The following is a 22,620-nucleotide window of genomic DNA, read 5'->3' as shown; positions in this document are numbered from 1 at the left end:
CCCGCTGGGAGAAACCCTATCCTAGAAGGATCTGAGTGGGTTCTTTCTCTCTCCCCCCCCAATCCTTGTCCCCATCTGGGAAAATCTTTGAAAGAAAAGTGTCTGGCTGCTTTCACCAGTTCCTGTTCCAGCTGCCCCACGTCTTAAGACCAACATGGGTTCGCCTGCCAGCACCGGCTGGAACCTAAGACACCCTCCTTTGTGCTTTTAATCCTCTGCTCCCCCCCCTCCTTTATTTTATCCTTCCCATCCTGAGATCACCCCCCTCCCCGTTTTTCCAGAAGAATGAGACGTAGGGACCACAAAGCAGCCATTGTTTTTAAAAAAAAAAAGTTTCAGGAGAAATAGCATCAGACTATTGGAAGAAGAGCTTAGGAGAGTCTGTGTGCTGGACTGAAAGCCATCTGTGTGTGTTTGTGTGTGTCTGTATACGTCTCATGCAAGGGAGTGGAAAGAGAGAAATGGCGTGGTAGTTGTCATTGTGGGGACCCCCCCAGCTCAAAACCTCTTTAGCGCATTGTGCAATGCTTTGCAAAAAAAGGGGGAATAACAGAAATAGCACTGCCTCTCCCCAAAAGAAATGTCTAAGGCAGTTCATGCTGATCTGGGACCAATATAAGCAGAGGTGAAGCTGGTGGGAGCAGAGGCCTTCCAGGGAAGCAGGCCTAGGAGTTAAAGTGGGAAGAGGAGAGAACGTTCCCGAAGCAAATGTCTTTTGTATTCTTGCAAAGAAAATTCCGTGCATTTGTCTTGTGAAATCGTGCTGGAGTTGCACTTAAAGACTAATATTTCTCAACCTGGTCAACTTTAAGACAGCTGGACTTCAACGACAAGAATCCCCCAGTCAGAATTCTTGAAGTGAACTTCAACTCCCAGAATGCCCCAGCCAGCATCCTTGAAGATAGATGGACTTCAACTCCCAGAATGCCCCAGCCAGCATCCTTGAAGATGGGAGAACTTCAACTCCCAGAATTCCCCAGCCAGCGTGCTTTAAGATGGGTGGGCTTCAACTCCCAGAATCCCCCAGCCAGCAGGCTTGAAGATGGGTGGGCTTCAAGTCCCAGAATCCCCCAGACAGCATGCTTGAAGAGGGGTGGGCTTCAACTCCACTCATCTGAAAGAGTTCACCAGGTTGAGAAACACTCTTGAGGAATGTTTTTCCCTTTTGACACCGGCTCATAAAGGGGGGAAAAACAAAATCTCCAGAGTCTCTGACTTTATTTACAAAATAATCCCTTTCTGAGCTCCAATCCACAAAGATGGAAAAAAAAACAACAACCCAGGGGAGGTTTTAGAGTAGGCATCAGGGAACGACGGACAAGGTGTTTTTTTTTTTTAAAAAAAAAAGGGAAAAAAGAGAAGAGGCGTTTCAGAACTTGAATTCCTTGTACTTCTTGGCCCCAGCTCGGCTGTCCTGGGGTTGTGCTTTCCGCTTCTTTTGCTAAAGGAAAAAAATAAATAAACACAAATGCATGAATCAAGTTGGGCTGTTTGTGACAGCTAGTCAGGGATTGGCGATTTAAATTGTTCTCCCTGTCAGGAAATTTCTCCTTAATTCTAGGTTTGCTTCTCTGTTTAACAAGCTTCCACCCCTGACGTCTTGTCCTGCTTCAGAGGACAAAATTGTTGGTCTTTCCCCTGGGTTTGATCTCGGGACGTCGATCCACCTCACCTTCTGTTTGGCCGCGTGCTCAGCCACCATGTCGCTGAAATCCTCCTTCTCCACCTGGGCCTGCTGCTCTCTCACGTGCTCTTCGTACTTCTGGGTCATAGCCATGGGATCGAGTTCCAATTCCTCCGGCGCCAGGGCAACCTCCACCCCTTGGATTTCGGGGACCGGCCCTTTGCGGCTCATGGCCTGCGGAGAGAAAGGAGCCGGGCAAGGGGATGGGGAAACATCAGATTAGGGACGAAGAAAGAAGCCACGTCCAGCCCACTAAGACCCCTTTAAGCGATGATGGTTTGCTGGGCAGTCCCGCGGTCCTGGGATCACCCTTTGGCAATCTTCCGACAAGCAGAGTCAATAGAGGGACCCAGTTTAACTTCACAACCATATTCCCAACTCAACAACTGCAGTGATTCACTGAACAACTCTGGCACAAAAAGTCGTAACATGGGGCAAAACTCACTTAACCCATTTCTCACTTAGCGACAATTGGGATCGTTAAGTCAAGGACGACCTGTAATGCAAAGCCCAGGACTCAAAGCCACATTCTGCTAGGCCAGGGGCAGGCAACCTTGGCTCTTTTATGACGCGTGGACTTCAACTCCCAGAATTCCTGAGCCAGCCATGCTGAAGGGAAAGGGAGAGGTTTCCAAGCTGAGCCAGGCTGGCCCAGGAATTCTGGGAGTTGAAGTCCATGAGTCGTGAGGGGGACATAGTTCCCCCATGCTGGCTCAGGAATTCTGGGAGTTGAAGTCCATGAGTCATAAAAGAGCCAAGGTTGCCTCACTCTGGCCTAGGCCTAGGTCACTTTATGACTCCCAGAATTCCTGAGCCAGCCGTGCTGAGGGGAAAGGGAGAGGTTTCCAAGCTGAGCCAGGCTGGCCCAGGAATTCTGGGAGTTGAAGTCCAGGAGTCCTAAAAGACCAAGGTTGCCTACCCCTGTGCTAGACTACAATTCCCAGCATTCTGTATAAAGTTGAAAATTGATTTATGCCCCATTAAACCACCAGATGAAGTTGGCAGGGCTCCAGGGGCAAGGAGAAAAGGGAATCTAGGTCCCATCTGAAGCCAAAGAGAGACCAACTCAATCCTTACCGTGGCCATGTCGTAAATATGGGTGGACCCCATCATGGCACCTCCAACCGTGGGCATCCGTTTCTCCGGCAGAACTGTGAAGAGCTGGGGCGTCTCGCTGCTGTTGGGGTAGAGATTAGGCAGGAAGGAAAGAAAAAAAAACGTAGAGTACTGTGAAGTGGTTTATAAGTCTAAGTAACAGGTGTATTTTAGATATTGTAATTTTTACGTAGTGAAATAAAGGGAATTTGGGTTACCCGAAATTGAAATACTATGGATATTAAAGGTTAAATTGGAATACTGTAATTAAAAATTAGGTAAAATTTAAACACAGGACATGGATATAGATAAGCAAAAATATACTGATAAATGTCTTAACTGAGCTTGCCATAATTATAAATCTACTAGCTTAAATATGATATAGCAAATGTTAAGGGAAACAGAGAAGGAATTTTTTTGATGGTGTAACCTGAGATATGTACTAAAGACTTTGTTATTGTAGTATTGACTACCCAATCACCACGCTGCTTTCCAAACACTTAAATGTAAAACTGGAAAATCAATAAAAACTTGTTATATATATAAAAAAACAAGTCCAAGTCTAAGAGAAAATGACGAAAAAACATATAGAGTTTAAGCCAGAATTATTTTTGTTAGGCCTAATTATAGAAAATCATGAGAAAGAGTGTACATATTTAATTTTGCATATATTAACTGCAGCAAGAACTGTATACGCTCAATATTGGAAAAAATGAAGATCTACCAACGGAGGAAGAATTAATTAAAAAAATTTTTTTAAGAGTGTGCAGAAATGGATAGATTGACATTGAAAATGAAAGAGAAAGAAGACTCAGTTTATTTTAGAACAGGGGATATCTTTTATCATTGGCTTGAAAAACTGAGGTAAAGAGAAAGGAACTGATTAGGCATTAGTAAGCTAGTTATTGAAATCCAGACGATAGGTTGCTGACAAAATATCAAGCACTTGTGATTATAAAAAACTAATAAAAATATATATTTTTAAAAGTCTAAGTCCTATTGCTATTCCTGCATTCCTTTGATTTTTTATTGAGCACTTTAAAGCACATTTATAAACAAGTGCCAGCAAGAACATGAAAAAAGAAAGAATAAGTGATATTGCTATTCTGTTCTATCCTATCCTATCCTATTCCATTATTCTATTCTATTCTATTCTATTCTATTTCATTCCATATATCCTATCCTATCCTATCCTGTTCCATTCTATTCTATTTCATTCCATATATCCTATCCTATCCTATCCTACCCTATCCTATTCCATTATTCTATTCTATTCTATTTCATTCCATATATCCTATCCTATCCTATCCTATTCCATTCTTCTATTCTATTCTATTCTATTCTATTCTATTCTATTCTATTCTATTCTATTCTATTCTATTCTATTTCATTCCACATATCCTATCCTACCCTACCCTATTCCATTATTCTATTCTATTCTATTCTATTTCATTCCATATATCCTATCCTATCCTATCCTATCTTATCCTATCCTATGCTATCTTATCCTATCCTATCCTATCTTATCCTATGCTATCCTATGCTATCCTATCCTATCCTATGCTATCCTATCCTATCCTATCCTATCCCCCTTGAAGTTTTCCTTAAGTTTCCCACCTGCTCTTCCCTCCGGTGTTACATCTTTAAGGATTATCTTGTAGTTACTGAGCTATTTCTTGGAAAGGCCAACACAATGTGTGAAGTTAGCTAAATCCCTAGAGCAGGGGTCCCCAACACCCGGTCTGTGGACCAGCACGGTCCATGGCAACTGGGCCGCACAAGCAAGCGAAGTCCCATCCAAGGGATGCAGGCAGCACGCAAAACCACGCCGCCTCTGGTCCGTGGAAAAATGTCTTTCCACGGAACCGGTCTCTGGTGCCCCGAAGGTTGAGGGCCCATGTTCTAGGGTTCTCAAAAACCCAACTTCTCGGAATCAAAAGCCAATTTACCCGTCCATGGCTTCCTCGATCTTCTTCTTACGCAGCTCGATCAGCTCCGGCGTCTCCATGCCGGCGGGCACGGACGAAAAACCGCCTGGTGTGATGAGGCCGCTAGGTCCAGAGGAGGAAGAGGAAGAAGGGAGTCAGAACCCACGGGACAAAATGAACCGGGATCAACCGGGAGGCTACCCTCCTGGTTAGGGAAGCCATTTATTTGGGGTGGGGGAAATGCAAATCAGGAGCCCAATCCTAAACTAGTCAGCCGGGTCTAGTCGCCCGATTTGCCCGACAGGACGAGACGTAAACGGGCGGAAGGCCAGCCGGGAACTAAGGAGGCGTTTCCTGACGGGGAGAACAATTCGCCAGTGGAACGGCTTGCCACTAGACATTGTGGGCGCTTCATCACTGGAGGTTTGTAAGAAGGGACTGAACCACCGTTCGACCGGGATGGTATCAGGCCTCCTTGCCTTGACTTGGAGGTTGGACTAGAAGATCTCCAGGGTCCCTCCCAAAACTCGGCTATTTTGTAATTCCGAAGCTCGACAGGCAATTCGGGGGAGGGGGGGGAAGGGGGAGGCTGCTGGTTCTTATCCAGCTCATAGATCAGCAGCCAATCCCAGTCCGACGTTTTCCTAGGGACCCTCCTGACTCTGAGCAATAGGTTTCCATGGAGATTTGGAGGCTTTATCATCACATCTCCCCTATTTGGAAATCGGCCCTCCCCCCCCCCACTGCAGGCAGAGCCTGACCTATCTGCTGGGGTGATGAAGCCGGTCTCGTCCGGCTTGTCTTCGTCGCTGTCCTCATCTTCCTCCTCCTCTGAGGATTCTTCGTCGGAAGGCTCCAGTTCTCCCCAAGGGGTCCGGTCAACCTCTTCTTCTTCGGCCTTGGCCTAAGGGAGGGAGGAAGGGAGGGAAGAATGAAATTGAAAGAGAGAGAGGAAGGAAGGAGGGAAAAAGTATAGGAAGGAAGGAAGGAAGGAAGGAAGGGAGGAAGGAAGGACATGGAGAGAGGGAGAAAAGAATTAAATTGAAAGAGAGAGAGTAAGGAAGGAGGGAAAAAATGGAAGGAAGAAGGAAGGAAGGAAGGAAGGAGAAAAGAAGGAATGAAATTGAAAGAGAGAAAGGAAGGAGGGAAAAAGAATTGGAAGGAAGAAGGAAGGAAGGACATGGAGGGAGGGAGGAAAGAATGAAATTGAAAGAGAGAGAGTAAGGAAGGAGGGAAAAAATGGAAGGAAGAAGGCAGGAAGGAAGGAAGGAGAAAAGGAGGAATGAAATTGAAAGAGAGAAAGGAAGGAGGGAAAAAGAATTGGAAGGAAGAAGGAAGGAAGGACATGGAGGGAGGGAGGAAAGAAGGAATGACATTGGAAGAGAGAAAGGAAGGAGGGAAAAAGAATTGGAAGGAGGAAGGAAGGAAAAAGAATTGGAAGGAAGAAGAAAGGAAAGAAGGAAGGAAGGAAGGAGGGAAGGAAGGAGGGAAGGAAGGAAGGAGGATGTCAATTTGGCGTAATAAAAAAAGTATAATACAGAAGGCCTGAACTGTGACTGCGAAACTCTTAACAGCTGCCTGTTTCCCTGAAAAATGAAGAACACGCAGCTCTTCTCCACTTCTGGGGAAACATTGCTGTAAAGCAGGGGTCTTCCAACTTGGCCCTTTGATGACTGGTGGACTTCAACTCCCAGAATTCCTCAGCCAGGCACGCGTGCCTGGCTGAGGAATTCTGGGAGTTGAAGTCCACCAGTCATCAAAGGGCCAAGTTGGAAGACCCCTGCTGTAAAGACATACCTGGAATTCAGTCGCATTGGTCCCAAAGACATCTCCATACAGGGGCTTCCCTGTCTCGTCCACAGGAGGTTTACCCCAGCCACCGGCATGATATCCAAACGAACATCCCTATAGGAAAATAAAAATTAAAAAAGCCATAGGGTTAGTTCTAGCCAGGATTCTGCGTTTCACACAATCTTCTTAAGCAAGATACATCGAGACAGGTAGAAGAGAATTTAGCAGAATTTTCCAGTTAGAACCGGTACATTTGTACACTGCAGCAGAAAATGTTGAATTGGCTTGCCTTTTTTTTCCCCGCTTTTATAAACTGTTCCTGAAAATTTTACAAAGGGCATAAAAACGAACGCAAACCGACAAAAAGGAAAAGCAGGAAAGAGAGAAAATGAAAAAAAAAAGTCAAAAGAAATGAAAGAATGAAAAGAAATCCAAAGAGGAAACTTCTAATAAACAGCAAATTTAAATATAAAGTTATGTCTTACTCCACAATTAGAAAAAAAAAGCTTTTTTCCATTATACAGCTTTTTTTCTCCTCGTAGAAATAATAAATCATAAGTGCAATTCTGCCCATTTTATGGAAAAAGTCTATAAAGGATTTCCAATCAGCCATAAATGTAGACATGAGGGGTCCTTGATGCTCTCTTGAGCTGGGTGGTTTTCTTGCAGACGTTTTATTACCCAGCTAGGTAACATCCTCAGTGCTGCACGATGATACGACGGATGACGTTACGTACCTAGTTTGGGTGATGAAACGTCCGCAAGAAAACCACCCAGTTCAGAGAGCACCAAGGACCCCACAACAATGTAGATATTGTTCCTTCTCTAATCCATTTTTTTTTTCTTTCCGACAATTTTCCTATGATCAGGCAGGCAGGTGGGTCTGCCGACTGGCTGTGGAGGCAACCGATTCCACAATCTTTGTCGGTTTGCAGATTGCGAGGCCGGTGGTGACCCTCAAAAGATGGGAGGAAGCGCCGAGCATGTCAGAAGGCGAACTCACCTCTGGGATGGGAGAATTCAAACCCGGGATTTTCAAGTTGGGGTAGGAAGGCGGTGGGCCGTAGCGCTGCATGGCGATGAGCCACGGAGGAGGAACTTTGTGGGCGTTCTTGGAGACACACACACACACACAAAAAGAGAAGGACACACGGTTAGTGACGGAAACCTCGCCATTCCCCTCATCTCCTGCCCATGGGCTCTTTGTAATCATCCTATCTGGAAATCTAGAAAATATTCAATAATCCAATCAATAGCAAGAGCAGACATATTCTGCTTCATAAAACATGGATGTCTAACCTTGGCAGCTTTTGAGAACCAGTGGACTTCAACTCCCAGGGACTGGAGGCTAAAACCTATAAGGGATGGTTGCTGAAATTGGGTAAGTCTAGTTTAACGAAGAGAAGGATGAGTGGGGACAGGATAGCAGCCTTCCAGTATCTCAGGGGCTGCCCCAAAGAAGAGGGAGTCAAGCTGTTCTCCGAAGCGCCTGAAGGCAGGACAAGAAGCAACGGATGGAAACTCATCAAGGACAGAAGCAACCTAGAACTAAGGAGAAATTTCCTGACCGTTAGAACAATTAACCAGTGGAACAACCTGCCTCCAGAATCGGTGAATGCTCCAATGCTGGAAGTTTTTAAGAAGAGACTGGACAGCGATTTGTCTGAAATAGTATAGGGTTTCCTGCCTGAGCAGGGGGTTGGACTCGATGACCTCCAAGGTCCCTTCCATTTTTTTTATTATTATTATTATTATTATTTATTGGCTGGTTATGAATGTGTGTTGTTGCCAGGGTGAGGAAGTGGTTTTTTTTATTATTTTTATTTCTTTTATATTGTGCTTTTATGTCCTGTAAGCTGTCTTGAGTCGCAGTGTGGGAGTAGGCATCCATATAAATTTTCTAAATAAACAAACATACGTTATCCACCCTCGTTTTTGTTGTTGGGCTTGTAAATTTATGCAGTTTTCTTGTCTTTTTAGTTTTTTTTAATGAAGGGGCGCGATAGCTGAGCGGTTAAAGTCACTGCCTTGGTCAGCTGGAGAGCTGACAGCCTCGGCTGGAGACCCGAGGGCCTGCGCAACGGGTGAGCCCCCGTCCCTTGCTCCAGCTCTTGCCCATCTCGCTGTTTGAAAGCAGGCAAATGCGAATAAACAGGTACCACTTTGGTGGGAAAGTAACAGCATCCTGTGCGCGTTCCTGGCCATGTGGCCACGGGAATTGTCTTCAGACAACGCTGGCTCCCTCAGCTAAGAAACAGCGATGAGCATCGTGCCCTAGAGTTGGACATGACTGGACAGGGGAAATCTTTACCTTTAATTTAGGTTTTTTTTAATATTTTATCTTTGAAATGAAAAACAAATATTAATAAAGGGAAATGGCTTCCCTCCTTGGGAAAAAGAAAGCATCTGTCAAGATGTTCCCTTGTTCCGTCTTCCAAGGCTCAGCTCAGAGGCCGCCCGCGCTAGCAGTCTTCTGGCAACTTACCGGCCCCACAGGCATCCCCAGGGCGATGCGCAGCTCATCGGAAAGATCTCCCGGCTTCTTCTCCTTCAGACGCGTCTCAAACTCCTTGCCCTGAGGGAGGAAGAGGAGAAAAGGGAAGGACTCGGCAAGGGAATGGCGCCACTAGCCTCACTCCCGCCCAGTGGAGGGAGGGGGTGGCCTCGTCACCTCGTAGTACAAATCGCCGTGAATGGTCAGCTTGGGCTTCGTCTGCCATTTGAAGAAGGCGTCGTGCAGCTTCTGGTAATCGATGTCGATTTTGCCCATCTTCGGCCGGACTTTCTCCCGCATTTTGGATTTCATGGTCTTTTGTTCCTCCTGAAGGGATGAGGAGGGGACAACCACAGGAAAGTCAGCAGAGGGAAAAGGGTCGGGCGGGAAGAATCAGGACCCCGGCATCAGTTCCCTTGAAGCCGATTGATCGCTCGTACCTGCGCACAAGTGTGATGACCCAGGGCACAGCACCGCCCTTTAATTGCTCCAAATTTTCCCCAAATGCTCCCACATTTCTGGCAAGCCGTCCAAACACAGGAAGACACCCACACCTTCAGCCCCCTCTGGCTGCAAGCAGTTTCACATACAGACTGATTGGGAGAGGAATTTACTCAAGGCCACAGAGATAACAAGGAATGACAAGTACACCATAAACCTAACGAGTCTGTGTGAATACCCGCTTGCCTGAGCAGTCTCAGAAGGGAAGCCAAAATACAGTCTGAGATCTTTGAGCATCCAAGCAACATTGTCAGCCAGTCCAATGGTCAAGAGTTTCCAGGTTTCCAAGCAGAAGTCACAGAACAAGAGATCAGCAACACACACACACACACACACACACAACTCCAAGGAATCAACGTTTGTTCCCAACAAATGCCTCTCCCTCGACCTCCACAGGGTCCCGTTCCAGCTCATTTTCCTCCGCAGATTCAGGCTCCGACGGAGGCATGACAACAAGTCTTTAGTCAACTACATGTAATCCTCTGCTTACGGCCACAATTGAGCCCAACATTTCTGCTGTTAACTGAGACTTGTTAAGTGAGTTTCGCCCCATTTTAAGACCTTTCTCGCCACAGTTCCAGGCTCCCCTTTTTGCGACATTCTGACAAGCAAAGTGAGTGGGGAAGCTGGATTCCACTTAACAACCATGTTGCTAACTTTACAACTGCAGCAATCCGCTTAGCGACTGTGGCAAGGAAGGCCGTAAAATGGAGCGGAAGTCACTGAAACATGTTTCACTTAGCAACATACCTTTTGAGCTCAATCGTAACTCGAGGACTAACCGTACCGCCTAGTCTGTGGATACTTTTATTTTGCTGTGGGTTTATTTTGCCGTGAGTCTCCCTGTCGTGCAAACATCCAGGTCATGGAACAGCTCCGTGTGTGTGTGTGTGTGTGTGTGTGTGTGTGTGTGTGTGTGTGTGAACAACAAAGCTTCCTACCACACCTTTTCCTGTAGGGCTTCCCTCATCTCTTGGATCCCGGTGCGCTTAATGAATTCCGGCAGTTCAAACGGAGGCTTCTCAATGCCTCTCTTCCCCTGGAGATATTTGCGCTTGAAGCACCAGTGGCGAGGGACGGGGACCGAGTTGCGGGTGGCCTTCAAGTGGACTAGCAGCTTGGGATCCTGCGCCGTCACATCGTGCATCTCCACCACATCGGGGCGGGCCACCAGCTGCCGGGAACCGAAGGCAGAAGAAAATATACAAAAATAAAGTCCATTCTCTGGGGTTTTTTCAACTGCCTTTATTTATTTATTTATTGAACTTTATTTGGCCAAGTGTGATTAGACAGGTCAACCAAGTGGCAGAAGTTCAACGGGAAAAGCTTTCCCTTCCCCCTGATGCATCGGGGTCAGTGGCGCAGCATTGGGGGCGTCTGAGTCTTCGGCAAAACCTTCCATCTGTTTGGTTTCACAGTTTTAATGTGATTTTATTTGGGTTGGACAGCCACTTGTCTGGAAGGGAAGAGAGTCTCCTGCTTGAGCAGGGGGTTGGACTAGAAGACCTCCAAGGTCCCTTCCAATCCTATGAGTCTACGTTCTAAATGATTCTGGGCAACTTACAACTGAGCCTTTCCTGTCTCCAAATTTCTGATCAGGCAGCTGCCTCCCAATGGCCCCCAAATAGGCATCTACATTGGTGATGTTTCACTGGGCAGGGTCCAGCAGAAACAGACTGGGCTCCAGTGCTCAGCTCATGCACGGAAGCCTGCCAAGCGCACGGCATTAGTGGGCAAACAGAATCTAGACGTCTCCCCTAGAAAGTGGGAGATGGTGAGTTCTAGTCCCGCCTTAGACATGAAAGCTGGCTGGGTGACTTTGGACCAATCATCAGGAGACAGGAAGTTCTAGTCCTGCCTTAGCCATGAAAGTTGGCTCAATCCAGGCTAGAAAGTGGGAGATGGTGAGCCCACCTTAGACATGAAAGGAGGAGGAGGAGGAGGCGGAGGAAGGAGCATTAAGTATGTTCACCACGTTACTTAGAACATTAAAAAGGTGGGCCAAAAACCTAATAAATGAATAAATAAAATCAATAAAAGCCGCACACCTGCTTCAGCTCAGCCACAGTAAAACGGTTCATCCGTCGCAGCTTCTTCTTGGACAATTTGGGAACTTCCGGCTTCTTTTCCTGAATTTTTTTTTGGGGAGAGAGAGAGGTTTCTTATCTTACATAGCAACTCCCCCCCCCCCGTATCTTATAAGGGAAGCTTATAAGAAGGCTGAGACAGGTCCCTTTTTCTGCCATCTGTCCCCCAGAATCTTAAATTCTGGGCTGAACTGCCCCTACGGCTGGAGGTTCCATTTCTGTTCTAACCACCCAAAACCAAGTAACGTCTTTTGTTTCAAACAGAAAGCTAACGAGAATGGAAAACAGGGCGTTCTCCCATCAGCCTGACACACACACACACACCACACACACACACACACACACGCTCACCTGCTCGTCGTCGGAGCTGTCGTCACTGTCCTTCCGTTCTTCCTCAAATCCCTTCTTCTTTGGCGCAGCCGAAGCGGCCAACTTGTCTGCTTTCTCCGGCTCCTTTTCCTTGTCTTTCTTAACGTCGTCGGTCAGCTGTGAGGAAGGGAGGCAGAAACAAGTTACGGGCAGTCCTCAACTTACGACCATTTCTTTAGCGACCGTTTGAAGTTACAAGAGCATGGGAAAAGGTGACTTAGGACCAGTTTTCGCGCTTACGGCCATGGCAGCATCCCCGTGAGCCTGTGTTCAGAATTCAGACGCTTGGAAATTGACTCACATTTATGACGGTTGCTGCGTCCCTTTTTGCGACCTTCCGACAGTGGGGGAAGCTGGATTCGCTTAACGACCGTGTGACTCATTTAACAACTGCAGTGATTCACTTAACGACGGTGGCAAGCAAGGTCGTAAAACAGGGCAAAACTCACTTGACAGATTTCTCACTTAGCGACATGAATTTTGGGGTCGATGGTGGTCGTTAAGTCGAGACATTCCTGAACCAAGAGGGCTGGAGGGGGCCTGGACTTCCCCCTCCACCCCCCCCCACTGCAGAAGTCCCGATTTTGCATCCGTGCCCCCCCCCCCCGATCGGGATTCCCAGATCCCATCATACCTTGAACGCCTCAAAGATCCTTTTGAAGAAGATGAAATTGGGATCGTAGATCTCCAGCTCCTCGGTGACGTACTCGATTTCCACCGGAGCGTCGCTGCCTGATTCTTCCCCGCGGCCCTTGGCAGCCGGGGAAACCTGGTTACTTTTGGAAGAGGCGGTTTGCTTCTTTTTTTTCTTCCGGTTCCGTCGCTTGCGGTTTTTCTGTGCAGGGAACCGAGAAAGGACACCTAGGTTAGCAGATGGCATCGGTTAGGTTTTCGGCAAAGGATCCCGGCTGTTAGGAAGAGATTCCCAGAATTTCTCCCAGAGATTCCCAGCTGCAGGACAAGACTCTGCTCTCGCGCCCCGTTGCGCGTAGATCAGTGGTTCTCAACCTTTTTAATGCCGTGACTCCCAACTGGTCGTAAGTCGAGGACTTCTCAACCGGTCGTAAGTCGAGGACTACTCAACTGGTGCAGCATCGTTTGCAGAATGGGACTTTTGGCGGGCTCAGCAGGGCAGAGACAGCCTGGACAATTCCTATTGGCTTTGGAAAGCCAATAGAATTAGACTCTATTCAAGAGAGTCTATTCTATTGGCTTTCAAAAGCGAACAGAATAAAAGGGAGTAGCACAGCTAAGAAAAAGGGGGGAAAAAATGGCGGACTGCGTTGTTTGGCGACCCCCGTGAAATGGTCGTTCGACCCCAAATGGGGTCCCGACCCACAGGTGGAGAACCACTGGCGTAGATGATGCTGCGGGGCACAGGCAGAAGGCATGGCTGCCATGGCGCTGCAGGGCTGCCTGAGCGATCCGCTATGGCAGGCTGTAGAGGCGGTGGGCGGTCCTGCGAGCAGGAGGGGCAGTTTTGGGGCACTCTATCTCTAAAAGGTTCACCACCACTGGTACAGAGTTTCCTGCTTGAGCAGGGGGTTGGACTAGAAGACCTCCAGGGTCCCTTCCAACTCTATTATCCTCATCATCATCACCATCTTTAGCGCTCACAAAGGTTCTCCTGCCAGGTGTTTTTCCTGCCACAGGAAGCAACCCCGATCTCGGAGCTACAGCCGTTCCCAAATTCTTGCTGACTCGGCCCCATGTCCCCTCACCTCTTTCTTAGACAGGGCCGAAGTGTCGTCTTCGGCATCAGAGGCAGACATGCCAGCCAGCACCCTCAAGTCGGTCTCCATGTCGTCGTCTGCAAAGAAGGCACAATTTTGGGGAAGGGGGGGAATGAAAAAAATGGGAGGAAACACCCCCCCGGGGAAGATTATAAAACTTGCACACTCGACAACTTTCTCAAACTTGACTCTTTCCGGATGTGGAGGGAGAGCAATTGCGTAACCGCCCAGCGTATCTGCACGGTCTCCTGGCTGGGGAATGCTGGTCTACGCATCCCGTTGGCCACTAGTAGGTAGTCCTCAACTTACAATAGTTCATTTAGCGACCGTTGAAAGCTGCAACGGCGCTGAAAAAGAGTTAACGATCTTTGCCGCATCCCCAGGATGACGTGATCAAAATTCAGACGCTTGCCAGCCGATTCGTATCTATGACGGCTGCAATGTCTCCTGGGGTCATGTGACCCTCCCTTTTACGACCTCCTGACGAGGGGGGGAAAGCCGGATTCGCTTAACAGCTGTGCCACTAGCTTATCAACTGCAGTGATTCACTTAGCAACCGAGGCGAGGAAAGTAAAATGGGGGCAAAGCTCCCTTAAGCAATGTCTCGCTTAGGAACAGAAATTTTGGGCTCAGTTGTGGCCATTACGTCGAGGACTATCTGTGTTCTGCAACAGCCAGAGTCAACGCGAAAAGCCAGATTCACTTCACTACTAACTGAACTCATGGCAGCGATTCATTTAACCCTTGTGGCAAGGCAAGTCATTCAATGGGGTAAAATTCACCTAACGGTCTTGCTTAGCGACAGAGTTTTTGGCCTCAACTGTGGTCGTAATTCAAGGTCTACTTGTAGCTATGCAGATAGTTGCTTTTGACTGGCAAGGTTCTGTCTATGGGCGAACAACCATAGGAAAAAAAAAACTACTCAGAAGCAATTCCAGGTGCCGTGTTCTTTGGGTTGACTTTAATCTTTGGCCTTGACATATATCCGGCTAATCCATTTATTTTCACTGTTATCATGAGGACTAGGAACTTTTTTTAAAAAGAAAAGATTCCAAGCAATGTAATTCCATAACCCATCTCTCTATAGCAGGGATGGGTGTCTCCGAACTAGACTTCCCGGGAACCCCTACTTCTGGCCTTTTACCTGTGATGCTGGGTACAGCTGTGAGCTCTTCCTGGCGGATCTCCTTAAGCTGAAGGATTTTTTCCAAGGCTTGAGGGATTTTGGGACCCACTCCTGAATCGTCAATCTGGAAGGGTCAAAAAAAATCAATACTCAAAAAGATTCTAATCGGTCTGCACATTGGATCTCGTGCAAAGGAAAGAGCGGGCAAAGAGAAGAATACATTTGAGCCGATGGAGTGGACAAATTTTGTGATGAATCAGACTAAGAACCAGGTGGAAAGACGACACCACGGATTTTAAGCAGTATAGTATCTTTTTATTTTATTCTTTTTCTTATTCTCGTTCTTCTTCTTTCTCTTTTTCATTTTATTTATTCCTTAAGAAAGGTTAAAAGTATCGGGCTGGTTTACATGAGAAAAAAAAAACAGATTTAAATATTTAAACGTAATTAAACTCTGAGAAAATCCTAACCAGTAAAAATGTTTAGAACACTGTGGGGAAAAAAACAAATGTAAACAAGAACTGTAACCAGGATATATGATGAGACCACCAGAATGACTAGATAGAAAAGGAGTACTATATTGTTGTGACTGCTATTTGTAGAAATATTAGAAAACGTTTATGCTTAATTATCATTTATTAAAACAATAAGAATTGTATTAACTTAGGGTTGGAAAAAGAGAACACGGTGGGGGAAAAGAGAAAATCATGTAAAGTTATCGTGTGGATTATAGATTATAGGATTTAATTGTTAATGAATGATTGTTAAATGTAAACCCAGACAACGCACTGTCTACCGAATACTAAGGTGATTACGTTAAAAATTAACGAAACATATTTTTTTTTAAAAAAAGAATTTTACAACTCCAGTGAGCCAGGTGCAGACTGTACAAGACCACACCAGATTCGAAGCAGAACATCCAGATTCAGTCAGTTTTGTTCCATACAGCAGGGATCCCCAAACCCTGGGGCCATGGACCAGTACCGGGCTGTGGCATGCCAGCAACTGGTCTGCACAAACAAGCAAAGCCCCATCTGTGGGATGCAGGCAGCACACAAAACCACGCACCCTCCAGTCCGTGGAAAAACATCTCTCCACGGAACCAGTCCCTGGTGCTCAAAGGTTGGGGGACCTCTGCCACAGAGTATCAACCTTGTGGACTCTCTCTAGCTTCCTCTTTCCGCTCCGTGTTCAAGATGGACAGTGATTAATATTTATATGTAAGGGTGTAGGTATATGCATACATATATATTTGACGCGGGAGAAACCCCGAATAACCAAAGACCTACATACAAACACCCGCGAAAACCTCAGAAAACAAATACATATATATTATGTCTATATGTGTGTGGTGTACGTGTACACTTTTGAGAGCAGGCAACAGAATTTCATTTTTTTTTAATATAGATTGTATTAGTTTTTATAGGGTTAGGAATAAGATAGGGTTAGGGTTTATCCAAATAACATTTTCAATATTTAGCAAACAGCATAATGTCTGGGTACTGGTATTTAACTAACAATAATATAGTTAATGATCATAAGCAATATGTTAATTAATCACTCAACAGCCTTCTTCTTGTTAAATATATTCAAAATTACATATCACGTTCCTTTCTCTCTGAGAATTTCATTTTTAATGCGTGCCAGTGTGCCCACAGTAAAAAATGACAAGGTTATCTTATCTTATCTTATCTTAATAATAATAATAATCTTTCCTTGAACCCAGATAGCAGACAAAATTCTTAGGCAGTTTCCAATTGAATCCCATTCCTACTCAGAGCTGAGGTTATCAACACCTCACTGCTTTTTTGCATTTCTCCCTTATCTGCACATAGCTCCATTTATCCTCCTACAAACTGAATGTATGTATGTACCGGTGTTTTCTGGCATATAAGACGACCCCCGACTTTGGATAAGACTTGCATGGTTAGAAAGTCGCCTTATATGCCGGAAAATACGGTATGTATGTATGAATGGATTTAAGAAGAGTCTTCTTTCCCAATTGAAAATGTTTATGAAATAAATTTAGAATATATTTAAGTAAGTAAGATGTGCATTTTAGATGTTATAATTCTTATGTAATGAGACAAAGGAAATTTGGGTTACCCGAACCTTAAGTACTTGGGATATTAAAGGTTAAATGGAAGTACTGTAAAAACTAAAAATTAGGTCAAACTTAAAAACAGGATATGGGTATGTCTCAGCAAAAAATGTATTGATAAATGTGATAACGAAGTCTTAAACTGAGTTTGATACAACTAGAAACTTACTAGCTTAAGTAAGTTTATGATTTAGCAAATGTTAAGGGGAACAGAGAAGAAATATCTGAGGATGTAACTTGACCTATGTACTAAAGACTCTGTTATTGAACTTTTGGCTCACCCAATCGCCACGTTACTTTCCAAATATGTAAATATAAAACTGGAAAACCAATACAATTTATAATCGTTAAAAAAAGAAGAAGAAGAGTCTTCTTTCCCCTTCGTTGGCCACTCTGGCTATAAATAAGACTTACCTCCCGACTGTCTTCTCCAGGAGGAGGTGGGGGGCAACGGGGTCTTGAGCTTGCTGTTCCCATGGGGGAGCTGGAAGAGGGGTTGACTAGAAGGGGGGAACCCAAACTCAAGATTAGCTGAAGCAATAGGTCACTTCTGTCATTTCCTCGCTTAAAAGACAACGCAGGCAACACCACCAGTGCTAGAAGGGAGTGGAGTGGGGTCTCCAAGCAACAGCCTAATCAAGGAATCACCAAGAAGAAGCCCACCAACGCTGACAGGGCAAGCCCCTTGTATATAAATAGTGAAAACCCCACTCCCTTCCAGCACTGATGACGTTACCTAGTTGGGTCATAAAACGTCTGCAAGAAAACAATCAAGCCCTTGCAAGTCCACGGTTTTTACCACCCATTAACTCTTAATTTTAAATATTGAAGGCTTTAAGACGGGGCTCTCCAAATTTGGCAACTTTTAAGCCTTCTGGACTTCAGTCCCCAGAATTCCTCTCAGCTAGCTATGCTGGTTAATTGCTCCCCGGGAGACGGTGAGTTCTAGTCCCGCCTTAGGCGCCAACGCCAACTGGGAGACTTTGGGCCCCTCTCGTTCTCCCTTGGCCCAACCCACCTCACGGATTTTTTGCTCTAGGAAAATAGGACGAGGAAGGAGCATTGTACGCGCTTCTCTGTCTTTTGAGTTGTTGGAACAACTGTGGAGTGTACACACACACACACACACACACACACACGTTTCAGAAACTGCTTTTCCCAATGTAAAGAATTGGAGCCTCCTGTCCTGGCCCAAAAGGACTTACTTCTGGGGAGGCCTTGAGGTCTTGGCCCCAGATCTGGAACTGTCCGAGGTACTGAAGGGGCCAGCTTGGTTATCTCCTGGTGGCGCACCTGCTCCATTAGGGCAACAGCCTATGGAAAAATGAGGGAATACCATCAGATGAAGAAATAGTTAAAAAAAGAATACTAGAATGCGCAGAGATGGGCAGATTTGACTACGAGACTGACAGAAAAAGAAGAATCAGAATATTATCAGATTTGGGACTTATTTTATCAATGGCTAGAGTCAAGACAGCAAGTTGGTTGAAAAATTATTATTGTACGCATGGAAAAAAATTAATGACAGATTATAAGAGCCGGAGTGGAAGAAAATGGAATGAGACTGAATTAGGGAAGGCAGCCAATGAGCTGTTGCCCACCTACACGGGCGCCTGCACGCACATACACACACACACACACACACACCTGTGCATCTCTGAAGCAAAGTGTGTCCTTACCTGCTTGCCTCTCTCCTCCTGTTGGATCAACATGGCGGCCTGCTGCTGGGCCAGCTTCAGGCGTTCTTCTTCAGGCAACGAGGAAGGATCCACCGCCTGCATGCGGAGAGGCACACCCAAAGTGGGGGGCGGTGGAGGAGGTCCCACAACCATGGGGAAGTTGAGGCCCATGCCAGGGGGAGGGGGTGGGGGAGGCTGCATCGGGGGCATGCCCATCGGAGGTGGGGGCAAAGGAATGCCTTGGACCTGAAGGAGAGAGAAAAGCGTTACTCGCGGGAAGGATCGCTGGACTTGCAGACTTCAGAAGCCCTGCTTGCACGCTCAAGCCCATTATATTTGGGGAGGGGGGGTCCAAACATGGCAACTTGAAGACTTTGTGGACTTCAACTCCCAGAATTCTGGCGAGTTGAAGTCCACAAAAGTTGCCAAGTTTGGAGAATTCTAGCTCCATTGGGCGTTGGGCAACTGACATGAATGTATCACGGTGATCATGTGATCCCCACGTGCAATCTTCCCCAGCTTTGCTTCTGACCAGTGAATTCAATGGGGGAAGCCAGGTTCACTGCACGATTCACTTAACAACTGCAGGGATTCGTTTAACCATTGTGGCAACACAAAAAAAGTGATAAAATGGGCTAAACTCTCTTAAAAACTGCCCTGGAAACTTGGGGGGGGGAGGTTCAATTTTGGTCATAAATCGACGATTATTTGTACAATTTTCCAACTTGGCTCCCTGCAAAGGGCTTACCTGTCCTGGCAAGGGAGGTGGGCCTGAGTTGTCTCCATCATCCCCTCTCAGAACAGGTCTGTTAAGTAGAATCCCAGTCTGTTAAAAAAAAACATAAAAAGAAAAAAAATGGAGGCAATAACTCAGCTATTTGCCCTTCTCAACTTGAAACCTGCAATATTTCTCTCTAGCACAAGTGATGGTCTAGGGCAGGGGCAGGCAACCTTGGCTCTTTTATGGCTCGTGGACTTCAACTCCCAGAATTCCTGAGCCAGCCATGCTGAGGGGAAAGGGAGAGGTTTCCAAGCTGAGCCAGGCTGGCTCAGGAATTCTGAGAATTGAAATCCATGAGTCATGAAGGGGCCAAAGTTTCCCTCATGCTGGCTCAGGAATTCTGGGAGCTGAAGTCTACAAATCATGAAGGGGCCAAAGATGCCCTCATGCTGGCTCAGGAATTCTGGGAGCTGAAGTCATAAAAGAGCCAAGGTTGCCTACCCATGGTTTAGGATAGTGTTTCCCAACCTTGGCTGCTTGAAAATCTGTGGTTTTGCTGGCTGGGGAATTCTGGGAGTTGAAATCCCTGTGTTTTCAAGCAGCCAAGAATTGACAAACGCTGGTCTAAGATGTCAGATGGTTTGGGGTGCCCTATAGGGAAACGTTAGAGCTTAACCCCATAGATGCCAAGTCCTTTCCAATCTGGGGCAGCCCAGATGTTTCTCAAAGCACATCTGGAAGATACCATTTGGAAAGAGGGCTGCTGAGAGAAGGCCAATACGTTTCAAATTTTCAGCACGTAAAAAATCTAATTTCAAGCTAAGGTTAGTCCTCTGCTTGAATTTGCTCTTATTTGCTCAAAGAGTGTTTGTAACAACCATCGTAATATACAGCTTTCCTAGATTTTCCTTTACCAAAGTGTTACTTTCTTAGCAGCTGAAATTCCTGTTTCTTCCTAAAGTGAGTGGATTACATGAACATAATCCTAGTTTATAGAATCTATCTGCGTATACTCAGATTCCCCGGTGATTTGGTCTTCCTTTCTTTGACCTGCCAGCCAGTTACAGTAAAAAAAAAAAAAAAAAAAAAAACTGTTGCTTTTTTTCTGAAGCAATAAGAAATAAGGCTTCACCTGAAGAGTATACGTTTGTAGCCGTTCCACCAGCTCTTCACGGCTACCTGGAAGAAAAATAAAATAATTCAGAGATGACGCTGTAAAACAAGAAGGAAGATTAATCAGCCTTCTAATGCTGGGAAAGATGGAGGGCAAGAGAAGAAGGGGAGGACAGAGAAGGAGGTGGCTGGATGGAGTCCCTGAAGCAGCAGGCGTGAGCGTCAATGGACTCCAGAAGATGGCAGAGGACAGGAAGGCCTGGAGGAACGTTGTCCATGGGGTTGCGATGGGTCGGACACGACTTCGCAACTAACAACAACAACAAAGTGCTCTGGGAGATTAGAATTCAAACAGAAAGGCACCTAACACAGAAATGAAAGTAAGAAAGACAAAGAAAGTCTGGATAGTGGAGGTGGCAGTACCTGGAGACAAAAGCAGAGAAAGAACGGGGGGGGGGGGCAGAAAATATACAGACCCATTAATAGAAATAGAACAACTGTAGCAAAAGAGAGCAAAGGTAGTACAAATATTCACAGGCTCCATAGATGCAACCCCAAAACATCTGGAGCATCATTTGAACAGCATCGGCGCTGACAAAATTCTCCATCTGTCCATTGCAAAAGGCAGCTTGACTTGGAAGAGCTGAGATTTTGTGGCCCGGTTAATATTACAGGTAGTCTTGTTTCTGCCGTTAAGTGAGAAGAGTTGTTAAGTGAGGCTTGCCCCATTTTACGACCTTTCTTGCCACAGCTGAGAAGTGAATCACCGCAGTTGTTAAGCGAGTCGCGCGGATGTTAAGTGAACCTGCCTTTCCCCCCCAACTGACTTTGCTCGTGGCAAAAGCGGATCACGTGACCCCGGGGACGCGGCGACCGTCATAAATACGAGTCGGCTGCCAAGCGTCCACCTTTGGATCGCGTGACCCTGGGGAATTGCAACCACGGTCGTTAAGTGTGAAGAACATCCCCAAGTCATTTTATTGCAGTGCCGTTGCAACATCAAGCAGTCACTAAACAAACGGTCGTAAATCGAGGACGGCCTGCATTGATGATCTACAACAGTGTTTCCCAAACTTGACAATTTTAAGGCATGTGGACTTCAAATCCCAGAATTCCACAGCCAGCGTTGCTGGCTGTGGAATTCTGGGAGTTGAAGTCCTCATGCCTTAAAATTGTCAAGTTTGGGAAACACTGATCTACAACATCTGCCTATCTCAGGTCTTTGGGAAGCATTCCACAGCTGGCCCCAAATACCAAATAACCGATTCTGTGACCAACCTTAATAACGGTGCTTTGGTCTAAGAGTTCTTGCACCCAGTAAGGGGATGGACTAGATGGCCTCGAGAGACCCCCCCTCGAAGTTCTTTGCCACGGGGTATCGTTGCTGAACGGTTTGGGGGGGGGGGCGGGAGGGGGGAAAGCTTGGCTTTTGCCACGAAGCGCCTTCGAGGAAACCCGCCTAGCTCGGCCGCCCTACCCGTGTTTGGCTTCCCGTGACGGCCTGTTCACACGACACTACGAACGGCCCAACCCTAGACCGCCTCGACCCCCCCTCACCCTGAGTCGGGGCCCCGATCTCGGCCAGCTTGGCCTGTAGCTCTTTGGGCGACCAGGCCCCGTATCCTGGCAACGGCAGGTCCCCCGCCTTGGGAGGCTCGGAGTGTCCCTCGGACGCCATCTTCTCTCCTCGCTCGAATCGGCTGCGGGAGACCCCGCGCGGCCACCGTAGGCGCGACGGAGCCCCTTACGCGTCCAATCAGCGCCTCTTTTCCCCCTGCAGCCAATGAGGGAGCCAGCTCGGGTTGTTGGTTTTTTTTTTTTTTTTTAGGTTTTTTTTTTTTTTAGGAGGAAGGGGTAGCTCAAGAGCCGGCGGAAGAACGGTAACCAATCCAGGACCTTGACTGGAATCGGGGCGGGATCAAGAGGGCCAATAGGAAGCGCATAGCCTTCTGGGAGTTGTGGTCTCTTGAGGCTGGCTAGTCAAAAGATCAGTTACTGAACTGCCTCGCGGTTGATTTTGGTTTCGCGCTTGGTGCGGCTGTGATCCAGTTGGATTGTTTAGTGCGTGCTTCTTTATTTAAAATTATATGTGTATCTATCTGTCTATCTGTCTATCTATCTATCTATCTATCTATCTATCTATCTATCTATCTATCTATCTATCTATCTATCTATCTATCATCTATCTATCTGTCTAT

At 46.4% G+C, this 22,620-nt stretch overlaps 1 protein-coding gene across 1 annotated transcript; it reads right to left on the bottom strand.

The window, feature by feature from the left end:
* Window positions 1-1,201: 1,201 nt before the first annotated feature.
* Window positions 1,202-22,177, bottom strand: SF3B2 (splicing factor 3b subunit 2). Its single transcript, XM_039366207.1, has 21 exons — window positions 21,980-22,177; window positions 20,442-20,488; window positions 19,337-19,414; window positions 18,589-18,834; window positions 18,115-18,223; window positions 17,324-17,409; window positions 14,827-14,932; window positions 13,671-13,759; window positions 12,584-12,784; window positions 11,932-12,066; window positions 11,542-11,622; window positions 10,440-10,667; window positions 9,170-9,319; window positions 8,984-9,073; window positions 7,502-7,609; window positions 6,505-6,612; window positions 5,469-5,611; window positions 4,729-4,830; window positions 2,762-2,861; window positions 1,673-1,858; window positions 1,202-1,441 (listed from the first exon to the last, which is right to left on the bottom strand). Exons 1-21 carry the CDS (start codon window positions 22,098-22,100, stop codon window positions 1,370-1,372), a joined length of 2,586 nt encoding a protein of 861 aa, XP_039222141.1. The 5' UTR covers window positions 22,101-22,177; the 3' UTR covers window positions 1,202-1,369.
* Between the last annotated feature and the right edge of the window lie 443 nt (window positions 22,178-22,620).

This window comes from Crotalus tigris, unplaced genomic scaffold (assembly GCF_016545835.1).
Source record: "Crotalus tigris isolate CLP2741 ecotype Arizona unplaced genomic scaffold, ASM1654583v1 scf7180000020245.1906669, whole genome shotgun sequence".
NCBI lineage: Eukaryota > Metazoa > Chordata > Lepidosauria > Squamata > Viperidae > Crotalus > Crotalus tigris.
The sequence above is the reverse complement of the archived record's forward strand: the minus strand, read 5'-3'. Positions and strand labels throughout refer to the sequence as shown.

Excerpts from the sequence above, each read along its gene's own strand:
- SF3B2 (XM_039366207.1), bottom strand. The coding sequence starts at position 22,100 with ATGGCGTCCGAGGGACACTCCGAGCCTCCCAAGGCGGGGGACCTGCCG. Across the intron at positions 11,623-11,931 it reads ACAGCTCCGACGACGAGCAG|GAAAAGAAGCCGGAAGTTCC; the intron begins GTGAGCGTGTGT and ends AAAAAAATTCAG. Across the intron at positions 4,831-5,468 it reads TTCATCACCCCAGCAGATAG|CGGCCTCATCACACCAGGCG; the intron begins GTCAGGCTCTGC and ends CTCTGGACCTAG.